The sequence below is a fragment of the Chiloscyllium plagiosum genome, unplaced genomic scaffold (assembly GCF_037043375.1).
Source record: "Chiloscyllium plagiosum isolate Xiang-an unplaced genomic scaffold, Cpla_swu_hap1 HiC_scaffold_18, whole genome shotgun sequence".
NCBI classification, from domain to species: Eukaryota; Metazoa; Chordata; class Chondrichthyes; order Orectolobiformes; family Hemiscylliidae; genus Chiloscyllium; species Chiloscyllium plagiosum.
The window spans coordinates 57,727,847-57,740,748 of NW_028270156.1; the positions used below are offsets into that span (position 1 = coordinate 57,727,847).

At 40.0% G+C, this 12,902-nt stretch overlaps 1 protein-coding gene across 1 annotated transcript in view; it reads left to right on the forward strand.

The window, feature by feature from the left end:
• Positions 1-12,902, forward strand: part of tkfc (triokinase/FMN cyclase) — a 78,081-nt gene that overhangs the window by 45,577 nt on the left and 19,602 nt on the right. The window contains exons 8-11 of the mRNA XM_043706132.2: positions 318-402; positions 1,450-1,539; positions 7,238-7,354; positions 11,148-11,267. Coding sequence (XP_043562067.2) covers positions 318-402; positions 1,450-1,539; positions 7,238-7,354; positions 11,148-11,267 — 412 coding nt within the window. The remainder of the gene's footprint in view (positions 1-317; positions 403-1,449; positions 1,540-7,237; positions 7,355-11,147; positions 11,268-12,902) is intronic.

Genomic DNA, 12,902 nt, shown 5'->3' on the forward strand with positions numbered 1-12,902 from the left:
CCCAGAATTTATCATGCCACCCTTCCTCCATAGATTAGTGCTTGTCTCCTGTGATTTCTCACTTCAGATGTAGGATGGAATTATATAAATATTATTTATTGTTGGCATTTGTTCTGGGACGAGGAATTCTGCGTTACTAATGTGGCCTCATCAAAATGGCAGTCAGATTGAAGTAAGGAATACTGCACCTATATTAAGCCATTCCTGGAATGGTACTTTGTCACTGTGATGATAGTTGATGATATCTCATTCAAATCCTTTAACTCTGCAGCTAGCTGTTGGTTCACCATCTTTTGCATTGTGCTTTCTTCCCCCAGATGATGTCAGCTAATGAAGTAGTACAAAAAATGATTGATCACATGACAGATCCCTCTAATGAGTCTCATTTGAATCTAGAAGCTGGTGAGTACAAAATTGGGTGTAGGTGGCTTCTTCTCCTCCATTAGTCTCATGTACTGGAGGAGTATCTGTATAGTACGCCCAGAAACTATTCTGCATTAAACTAACAATGATCTCTCTAATATTGCTCATACCACTCGTGCTCATGTGTGGAATCAACCAAAGAGTTTTATGTGCATCTGAAAGAAAATACTAACTCTGATAAGTAAGATTCTGAAGAGCACTGACCTATGTCTCAGCTGTCCTGTCAGCCTCCTTGTCATTTAAAATGGCTGAGCATTGTGTCTGTTATCATTGTACAACAGTACTAAAGGTTCTTATGTATGACATTATTTCCAGGGACTCATAAGCTAGTTATCTTAAAATATTAAATCTAGCAAGAAAGGAAAAGATGAAGTATATAAGCTCATTACATGTGCCACTTTGAGGGATGGGTTGTGAAATATATAGATCTCTTCATGAGGAAGGTACTGAAATATACCATTCAGTGCACAAGTATTTTCTTGGAAGAACTGAGGTAGGCTAGAATCCTTTCAATTTAAATATTCTTCCCATTCTTGTGACGTTGAATACTTGAAGGCCAAATTTCCATCTGACAATTGAAGATAATTATAATTGTTTTACTGATTTACTTGCAACTGTGATTATGTTTTGTAGCGTTTTTTTCTAAATAGCATACCTTGTTGAATGCGAGAGATTCATTGTTGAATGCGAGAGACGTAAGTTTTCTAGTTGTTCAGGACATACATCTCTTCTGAAGCAATTAAGTTGCACTCAAGCTGAACTTTCAGAGTATATTGGGATGTAGAGACTGTAAATAGAGTTAGTATTTAATGATTGAATATGAAGTTGGAAACAACACGGTTAATATCTCAGTTCTGAAGCATGAAGTTGCAGTCTCAGTCATTTAGTGGGGTATACAGTAAATTCTTTGGTTTCACTGATTGGATCATTGTAGAAGATTCTTATTGTGTTTCCTTACCTCATATTTCAGCTGGAGAAGTTAGTTACTAATTTTGTTTACTGTGTTTGATTTTACTGTGCCTCTAGGCGATCATATTGTGTTGATTGTGAACAACCTTGGAGGGCTGTCCTGCCTGGAACTGAGTATTGTGGCCAAATCTGCAGTCAAATATCTGGGTAAGTTTGAATATTTTTGTCCTAGACTCATGATTAAGATGAGAGCATGTGGAGTTGGGTGACATGTAACACTACAGTTAACAAACTAGCTACAAAAAGGGAAATAAACATGTAGGGTTAAAGATAGTTAATTATGGAAGATTGAAAAGTGGTATTCCATTACTGAGATCAGTGTGGATATCATTGACGCTCAATTATTTATATAAACAATTTGGACTTTTGTAATGTTATGTCAACACCACTTCGGAAAGTTTTAATCAAAGATTCACTGATGATGCATCCGGTTTGATAATGCTATGTTTTGTTTGCAGTCACTGTCATTAGAAGCCTCTGTTTAGTACTGTTGAAACAGATGCAATCCTGGCACTTACTACTTTGTAGGTAAATAACTGAACTTCCATAAAGAAGCTTATATTGTTGCTGTTTCGCTGGAGGGCTATAAATTGTATCTGAGTTATTGTGTCCTGAATCTCCATAGGTTAAAGTGCATCACCAGCTTGAAGCATTAATTGGATTTGACAGCTTTGCCTAAGATCCTTTTCAGAGGATGTCAAAACTGAAGTTTCATTATATATGACTACAACTTGCTTTTACAAATTACTATTAATGTTGTAAAATATGCCAAGGTATTGTGTGTGTGAGAGAGAAGTTTTCAGATAACACTAATTTAGGGCAGAATAAATTAAGTAATTTGAAGAAAGAGGTTGCACAGTGACATAAATAGCATTGGTGAGTGGGCAGTTGTATGATTGGAGCTTGATATCAGCTTTGAAGTCATTCGGTTTGGTTGGAAGAAAGATCAAATAGAATATTTTCCATACGGTAAGAACAAGGAGCTGAGAAGGACCAATGGTGGCAGTCTTCATAATTCACTCAAAGTTAATGACAAACATAGTCAAAAAACTAATAGACTTATGGTCTTTATCTTGAGGGTTGGCATTTAGAAGTAAGGAAGCAGTTCTTCATTTGTGCAGAACCCTTTTCACATCCCAGCTGGAGTACTGTGTTCAGTTTTAGGAGCCATATCTTCAGAAATATGCAATAATAATTTGTATTTATAGATAATTAAATATCTTAAGGCTCTCCAGAGAACAATCTGAAACAAAATTTCAGACTGTGAGATATTGTGTTTTAGGCTACCTTTACAAGCTCACTCACCAGCTTGCTATATTTATTAATACCGGGTTCCTGTTCATTCATTTAGAAACGTTTACTAACCTGCTATTTACTATAACGCTGGTTTTCATAAAACTGGTTTTGTAGTGTTTTAAAACAACCCTTTAAAACCCAACATTAAAAATGACACAACACTAGGTTATACTCCAACAGGTTCAATTGGAAGCACTTGCTTTCGGAGCGCTGCTCCTTCATCAGGTGGTTGTGGAGTACACAATTGTAAGACACAGAATTTATAGCAAAAGTTTACAGTGTGATGTAACTGAAATTATACATTGAAAATACCTTGATTGTTTGTTAAGTCTCATCTGTTAGAATGACCATGTTGGTTTCGCTTCTTTCATATGTAAATCACAAAACTGTTTTTAAAAGTTACATTCTCAGGTTAACTTTAACAATTGGTGTCAACCCAGATAATATGTTGAAGGTGTTAGCCCCTGTGCGGTGTTGTCTGTGCCATAATGTTTCGACTAATTCTAATCTAAAAAATGAGTTAACAGAGTCTTACATAGATTCCTGCAGTTTTTGAGCAAAGTATAATGTAACTCAGAAAGTACAATTCATCCCACAAACGTGTGTGTGTGTGTGTCTGTGTGTGTGTCTGTCTGTGTGTCTGTCTGTCTGTGTCTGGGTTGAGGGGTTGTGAGTGTGAGAGAGAGTGTATATATGTGTGTGATTGTAAAGGGATCTGAGTCTTTGAGAGGGTGCATATGTGAGTGTGGGAGTGTGTGTGTCTGTAGGAGTGTGTGTATATCTGGGGTAGGGGATTGTGAGTGTCTGTGAGAGACTGTATATGTGTGTGTGAGTGTAAAGGGGTCTAAGTCTGTGAGAAGGTGCATATGTGAGTGTGTGTGTGTGTGTACGTGTCAGTGTATAGGTGTGTCTGTGTACGTGTCTGTGTATAGATGTGTCTGTGTGTGTGAGTGTATAGTGCAATGGTGGTCACCTGTAGTGTGACATGAACCCAAGGTCCTGGTTGACGCCCTCCCTATGGGTACCAAACTTAGCTATCAGCCTCTGCTCGACCACTTTTCGCAGCTGCCTGTCCTGAAGTCCACCTTGGAGGATGGTCACCTGAAGGTTTGAGGTTGAATGTCCTGGACCGCTGAAGTGTTCTCCAACTAAGAGGGAACACTCCTGTCTGTTGATTATTCATCCCATTCATCCGTTGTCATAGCCTCTTCTCGCATATCTCCAATGTACCATTCCTCAGGGTGTCCTTGCTTGCAGGATATGAGATAGACAATGTTGGCTGAGTCACATGAATACCTGCCATGTACATGGTGGGAGGTGCCCCACGCATAATAATGGCATCCATGTCCACACTCTGACACGTCTTGCAGCGCCGACTGTGACAGGGTAAGGCCCATTGCTGCATTTTCACACTTTATCAGCCTTTGCTATCAGCAGTGTTTAGGCCTAGCTTCCTCTGAATAGCTGCCAGTATCGTAAACAATACCACCCCCATCATGTCTCTAGGAAACATTATAATATTAATCAGCCCTTACCAACCATATCCTGGACCTGACCAAAACACTAAACACTTTTCCCAATTAGTATGTACCTGTTAAATATCTTTTAACTGGGTCATTATCCCTTTAAGAAGCTAACTGACAAAGCAGAGTTTCCATGAAATTGCATGAATGAATGATACTCACACAGGCAAATAATAAACAAATCTCACAGCCCAGTGTGGTAATCAGTTTAATATCTTTTATTCTTTTATTAAATACAGCTAAAATTTCTAACTTATTTACAGCATATAGGCCTAGTATTTTTACTAACATTTACTAATTTAAAAGACAAAAGGACTAACACCTCTTAATTTGGAGATGCCGGTGTAACACCTCTTATTTATGCAAGCAGACCAAGCAGACCAGACACTCTTAATCCCGTCAGAAGTAGCAGCCAGCACTTAGCACATGTTTTAACCCATCTCCAGTCTTCCAGGACAAGAAGCCCTTCAAACTTTTGTATACTATAGACAAAACAATGTAACACTATAGTAATGGGATTTTAATATATGTAAGAAATGTGTATAAAGGTGCTCTTCTAAGAACAATATTTTGGGATTCTATTGCCGCCTCAAACTTGTGCTGTGCTACTGAATAAGAGAGACTATTTTCACTACTCACTGATTCTGGTTGTTATTTGAACACGATCCCACAAGACCAAGGAAATTAAAATAAATATTAGGGGAGACAGGGCAACCTTAATTGAAGAGATATATTTTAAAGAGCATTGTAAAAAATAAATAATATAAAAAGAGACAAAGAGGTTTAGGGAAGAAATTTCAGAACTTAAGGCTGTGAAGGTAAAGCGGTTAGTGACTGAGTTATTAAAATTAAGTATACTCAAAAGGCTAGAATTTGAGGAACACAGACTTCTTGGATAGCTGTAGGGCTTGAGGAAATTACATGGGATGAGAATGAAGGTGAGAATTTTAAAATCAAATCTTTGCAAAACTGGAAACTGATATAAGCAAGCACATGGATGATGACTGAAGGGGAACTGTCATAAATTAGGACGCAGGCATAAATTGGGAGACTGACCAAAAATGGATTGAAATGATCTAAAAGTAATATGACCAACTTGAGGGTTTCAGCAGCATCTTGACCTTGAAACAGGTACAAAGTGGATTACCGGAATAATAATGATCTTCAAAGAGTTTTCAAAGGATTAAATAAAATGGGAAATCTTCATTTTTTTGTAACAATTTTAATTTTTAAAAAGTTAACCTAATTTTCTTATCAACCTGTTCAGAGATATTATTACATATCTCTGGAATAGGTGCGACTTGAACCCAGGACTAGTCCAGGGGCAGGGACACTACCACTGCACCTCAGGAGGGCCCTACAATCATTATTATTATTACATTGAATTTATAAAATGCAGTTGTGAACTAATCAAGGATGAAAGGATTTGAGGGTACTACAGAAAAACCTGTTCCTGGTGGAGGAGTTCAGAACAACAGGCAAATTCTTAAAATTAGACCTTGGCCATTTAGGGATAAGCATTATTTCATTTCAAAAGGTAGTGAAAATCTGGACCTTTCTCCTAAAAGTCTGTGAATAATGCAACATTGAAAATTTAAAGAACTGTGATTGATTTCTGATAGAACAGGGCATTAAGCAATATGGGACAATGGCAAATAAACCATGTTCTAATTGATTAGAGAATATGCTTTAGAATACCCACCCTTGATCTTGTATCATTTTGGAGCTCATCATCAATGAGTTTTTTGTCCAAACATGTTGTGGCACATCAACAACCGAGTCTGCAAGCTGATGTTGTGCAGTTCCTACATTAGAGATAACCAGAACTGGAATTAAGCAGTAAACTGGCATTTTTGTTTTGCACTTTTATTTTCTACTTTTATTCAGAGAAGACAACATAAAATGCACTATACAGTTGAATTGCTAGTTTTATTTTCGTATTTTAGAATTAGAATTAGAATCCCTACAGTGTGGAAACAGGCCCTTTGTCCCAACAAGTCTACCAGTGGGAACAAAAATCTATCCCAGTTCCTCAGGGTCATATCTAAATGACAATTGAGAAAAAGAAGGCACAGTAGTTATGCTGCAATTGAAATTCTAAATTTCTTCATCTAAGTTAGTAAAATTCAGACCTTTTTTTCTCCTACCATGATTTTTATGGTTGTCAGCCGTATAATGAGATATCTCAAATTACAAATTAGGCAACAGGACATCACTTCCTAAACAGTACTGTAACAAATGACCTAACCTGCAAATATTGTGGTCATTTAAGGGTTCGAGGCTCCATTTAGATATGACTTAAATAGGATAGAGTATTGTTGAGCTTGGGAGGTCTGACAGCCCAAAGAAAGATAACTGGCTATGATAACCAAAAGTCAAGGTATAGAAGGCTAAGTCTCATGTGAACTTCCTCTTTCTCTGTCCCTCTGTCTGTCTCATTCTGCCTTTCAGGCATTCGCATTTTCACACAACTATCACACTCCTTATTGTGAATTCCTTTGCTTCTGTGTTCTCACTTACTCTCACTCGTGTGTTGTCACTTCCACTCATACCTTCTCAAAGATGCTTTGCGCACATTTGGTCTGTAATGTTTGTGGTTCACTCACCTTTTGTTTTGTCTTGTATTCTTTCTACATGACAGTCTGATTTCCTTTTTTCTGTGCAGTTTGCTCTCCTTGTGCCAGATTCAAATCAAGGTGCACAAGTTAAATGTTAGTGGTCTATCCTGTAATGGTATCTTGACCCATGGAGTGAAAGTAGGAAAATTTCAGTCTGCATTGATACAAATACTGGGCTCATGAAGATAAATTCCCTGCTCCTCATTCAAATTTCACCTGTACTATCTCCTTTTTTAATGGATGTGAGTGTAAGTTTAATATTTCCTGTTTTCAAAATATGCCAGAAATTCAAGTATGAACTTGAAGCTGTTTAATGATTTGATTTCTTTAAATATTGTACACATTGAAAAAAAGCTAAGCATTTCTGTGATAATAATGATAATTGTATTTTCTGCGCATCCTTTTCAGAGCATAAAGAGGTCATTATTGAAAGGGCATACATTGGATCGCTGATGACAGCTTTGGAAATGGGAGGAGCTTCTCTGACTTTGATGATTGTAAATAGTGAACAACTGAAACTCCTGGGTGAGTGCTTTTGGGTGAGAACTGTGACAGAACATACAACTTTTGCTTTTTTAACTAGCTCAAGACACTGAATGGGTATCCCAGAGAAGGAGTTTAGTACATTGACACACTGTTTGGTGGAGTAAGAAGATTGCATATTTTCAGGCACTCCATTAGGTTCCTGAATGAAATCTATTTCCGATGGCTGTCAGTTGAAGACAAATAAACTCTGCAATCTCTGCTCACCCAGTGCATGTATAATTTCTAGGCCCTTAGATTCCAGGACCCTGCTCTGAAAACTTAAATATGGTCGTCTCTGATATTCCAGAGGAGGTTGACCTCATGTAGCATCCTGGGGATAGGTCACTTTAATACTCACCTTGCTTTGCAGATACCATATATCAACTCTGAGATATACTGCAACTGAGATTCCACTCCCAGTGCTTACTGGATTGTAACCGCACTCAGTAATATCATGTGGATCAGGTCCCTTACCCAGGCAGCGCTCACAGTGCTACAATTCTGTGGGTAACTGGGAGACTGGGGTCTCCTTTGATGACATTTTTATGACAGCAGTACGCAATATGCAGCACATATGTAATAAAAGCAATGCTGCCATAAAAAATTTGATAGCACATAGAACATTAAGGCCTGGACTTCTCTATAGTACCCGTGCAGAAATATTTTTGCATCACACATGGCATGATTTATGGTGGTTTGCTGTATGCCACACTATCTTGCTATCATGACATTGTAACAGGGTGATATGCCAGCAAGTAATGAAACAGGAGAAGGAGGAGGCACTCAAAACAATCATCTTTTGGTTGAGCTGTCTGTGACAGCCTCATTCAACTGCAATACAATAAATGCACTTCCAATTCCCTATTTAGCAATAGTCTGACACCTTATTGAATAACCATTAGAGGCTGCAGCATGCTTGAGCTGATTAATGTGCGAAATGAGTAGGTTTCAACTTGCATGTATGAGTACCAGGTTTTGCTCAAAGCTCTGTGCCAAGTTGGTATCAGTTCAAAATACGTACAACACAGATGGCCTCCTTCTTCAAGGACCGCAATTTCCCCCCCGACGTGGTCGACGGTGCCCTCCACCGCATCTCCTCCACTTCCCGTTCCTCCGCCCTTGAGCCCCGCCCCTCCAACCGCCACCAGGACAGAACCCCACTGGTCCTCACCTACCACCCCACCAATCTCCATGTACAGCGCATCATCCGCCGTCACTTCCGCCACCTCCAAACAGACCCCAGCACCAAGGATATATTTCCCTCCCCTCCCCTATCAGCTTTCCGTAGAGACCACTCCCTCCGCGACTCCCTTGTCAGATCCACACCCCCCACCGACCCAACCTCCACTCCCGGCACCTTCCCTTGCAACCGCAGGAGGTGCAACACTTGCGCCCACACCTCCCCCCTCACTTCTCTCCAAGGCCCCAAAGGAAACTTCCATATCCGCCACAGATTCACCTGCACCTCCACCCACATCATCTACTGCATCCGCTGCAGCCGGTGTGGCCTCCTCTATATTGGGGAGACAGGCCGCCTACTTGCGGAGCGATTCAGAGAGCACCTCTGGGCCACCCGGACGAACCAACCCAACCACCCTGTAGCACAGCATTTCAACTTCCCCTCCCACTCCACCGAGGATATGCAGGTCATTGGACTCATCCACCGCCAAACCACAACAACGCGACGGTCGGAGGAGGAGGAGCGTCTTATCTTCCGACTGGGAACTTTCCAACCACAGGGGATGAACTTGGACTTCACCAGTTTCTTCATCCCCCCTCCCCCCACCTTGTCTCAGCCGAATCCCTCCAGCCCGGCACCGCCTTCCTGACCTGCAATCTTCTTCTTGACCTCTCCGCCTCCATCCTACTCCGACCTATCACCCTCACCTTGACCTCTTTCCACCTATCACATTTCCAACGCCCCTCCTCCAAGTCCCTCCTCCCTACCTTTTATCTTCTCCTGCTGAACACTCTCTGCTCATTCCTGAAGAAGGGCCTGTGCCCGAAACGTCGAATCTCCTGTTCCCTGGATGCTGCCTGACCTGCTGTGCTGTTCCAGCAATAAAGTTTCAACATCAGTCTCCTCCATACCTCTTGATGTTACATACAGGCTTTTTGGCAAGCTGTAACTCTCTCAAGAATTTCAGTATGCATGTCCATCAGCCTCCTTCAGTAGTCCATTTTATCAAAGTATTCATCTGATCTGTCTGCAGCAGAACTCCAGCAAGATGGCCCCTGAGCTACGCTTGTCCTTTGTTCATTTGAGTGTCTTACCACTTGTATACCCACCCCTGAGCTATCCATTAAAGTACAGAAAGTGTCATTACTTAAGCTGGCAGGTAAATGTAGAAGCAAGTGCTGGTGTCTGTCCCTCATCATTGTATTATTAATCAAGCACCATTGCCTGGCCAAGCTAAAGTCATTGGATACTTGAAAGAGGAAATGTACAACAATAGGCTTGGTGTCAGGGGAAGTGAGGGAACTCAGGTGATGCATGCTTTCATGTAGTAAATCAGAAAAAAAAAATGAGGATAAGGGCTGTGAGAAGAGCGCTGGGGGAATACTGGAATTTTTGGATGTTTCAATTTTGTTGAACAGACCAATCCATTGGTAGTGACAGTCCCTACTGCTTGTGGGGGCAAGAAAAGCAACTGTGCCTGTAGATTAGCTCCTACAGCTTCCAGTTATTTATAACCAGACAGGGTTGCATATTCAGCAGTATTTGAGGCAAGAGGCAGTTAATGGAACATTGATCTTAAACACTCGTGTGAGATCACTGAACTATTTGTTGCACGTCATCCTGGTCGTTTTGCTTGTGTCCTAGTGTTGATTGCATGGCAATCAGTTCTTATTGCTTTTTGTAAAGTTTGCTGAAAGACCTCCTAGATTCTTAAGGATAGGTCACTTCAATTTTCCCCTTTATGTGCTCCTCCAAGGCATCGAGTGCAACATCAGAGAATCTTGGAGTATGTCTCTGTCATGCTATAATTCCTTTCTCTTCCTGCTCAGATTATTTTCCATAAACAATTCCAGCCATTATTTATCATAACCTTTAGGAGATCCAAGTTGATATTGAAGAAGTGCAGGTTACTTTTAAGTGGTTCTAGCCTTGCTCAAATCTGTATTCCTGTTGAGACATACAGCGCTCAATGTGTTGAGCATTGGCTACAAGCAGCAATTATCCCAAATGGCAACATTTGTGCAATTGACCACCTGTATTGGAAGCAACAGGCATGGTTTGATCATGCCTTGTAATCCCTGCATTGAGTTTCAGCTGCTATTGCATTTGGCCCTCTCCTTCACAGAATTTCTCCTCATATCCCTATTCTCTTGAAGGCACTGACTCATTTGGTGTGGTGTAGTATTTGTTGGTGTCTCTGTTGTGTTTCGAAACTGCGTAGCAAGTTTCCTTGAGCCACTCAGCTGAGGCAATGGTGGAGCTGTGGGATGTTCCTATAGCTGAATCTAAGCTTTCATCACTAGTTATCTTCACATGTACCTTTGACAAGGTAAATGGAACAGAGTTTTGACATGTTTCTGCAGCATGTCTATGACACTTAGATTGAATTCAATTAACAGCTGTTGCCAAAGATAATATGCAGGACTTCTTGGCCTGTCTGGTTTGTAACCCAAACGACTGCACACATCAAAATATTGCCAAGTAAGCAGGAAGTCAATTTTTGGGGACTAGATTACCTTATAAATTTATAGTATTGATGGATAATATAAAGTATACATTATTCCCATGTGTCAATTTTCTGCAACAAGATTCTACTCTTTATTTTTCTTACAGACTCACGTACCTCAGCCCCTGGTTGGCCTAATGCAGGGAGACATCGTCTGGTACGGAGATGCAAGATTCTGAGTGCCCCCTCCTTGGAACCTGAGAGCTCACTCACAGCCGCTGAGTCAGGTAGAAGCTGCTCACATAGTTTACGTGGTTTGTGAATCTGTTCCTGTTGAGTGAAATGTAGCAGTACCACATGGAGGACAGTATAGATTGCAAGATAATATTTAATAGACAACAAAGGAGATAATAGAATAAGACCAAAAGTTAATACAATCAGTAACAGACCAAAAAAATGGAAAAGAGAGAGGGGGAGGAAGGATGATAAAAATTGTGAGAAGCAAACAAAACCATGATACTGTTGTGCTTTTTTATGCCATGCAAGATTGGTAACACTTAAGCTCTTTTGTTTTCTCTGTAGTGATGTTAAAAAAAAACTTCTAAAATAATGTTGTAACTTGCTTCTCTGTTTTATATGACCGTTTGCATCTATCCATGGAATTGAATTTAGAAGTATGGTGTAGTTCAGTGGTAGCACTCTCACCTCTGACTTAGAAGCTTATGAATTTGATGATATAATTTTGTGGTCACTTAAGCCATTATTCAAGTTGTGATGCATTATTGATCGTATCTTTTGGATTGCCATCTGCCTATGTAGGGGATCTAAATGGTAAAAAGAAGGCTAACAAATTAGTGTCCAGCTTAATATTCTTCAGTATTTTTCTTTTGTCTGACATTATCCAGTTGTTTGTTTTATTGTCTGTTCAGGTGATTTTAACATGTACAAATTAACAAACCTAATAAACATTTTTGAGGATGTTACTAGCAGTATCGAAAAGGGGGAATCCAGTGATGTGATGTTTTTGGGTTTTCAGAAGGCTTTTGGTGAAGTCCCACTCAGGAGGTTAGGAAGGAAGATTAAAGCTCATAGGATTTATTCTGTCAAGGATAACTTGACAGGCAGAAAACACTGAGTAGGAATAAATGGGTCCTTTTCAGGTTGATAGGCTGTGATCAGTGGAGTAGCACAATATTTGAGCCTCTGCTGTTCGCAATCTCTATCAATGATTTCAATGTGAGGCCTGATTGTAATATTGTCAGGTTTGAAGACGATGTTAAATTTGGAAGGAATGTGAACTGTGAGGAAAATACAAAGAGAGTTCTAGGGGATTTTGGCAGGCTGAGTGAGTGGGCAAGAGTATGACAGATGGAATATAATGTGGAGAGCTGTGGTTTGGTGGAGGGAAGAAGGTGCACAGTAATACTTAAATAGTGAGAGATTGGAAAGTGTTGATGTCAAAAGGAACCCTTGGAGCCCTTGTTTATAAATTACTGATAGTTAGCATGCAGGTGCAGCAAGCTATTCAAAAGACAAACAGTATGTTAGCCTTTATTACAAGAAGATTTGAGTACAGGAGCAAAGAAGTCTTAGTTTAATTGTGTAGAACACTGGTGGGATTACTCCAGGAGTATTGCATGCATTTCTGAATGACTCTTCTAAGGAACGATATTCCTGCTATAGAGGGATTGCAGCAGAGATTCACCAGACTGATTCCTGGGATAACGGGACTGTCTTATGAGGAAAGATTGAGGAGACTGGACTTATATTCTCTGGACTTTAGAAGAATGAGAAACAATCTTGGAGAAACTTATAAAATTCTCAAAGGGACAAACATAATTCATGTAGAAAGCATGTTTCCGCTGATTGTCAATTATAGAACCATATTCTGATAATAAAAGGCAAGCCATTGTGAAATTCAG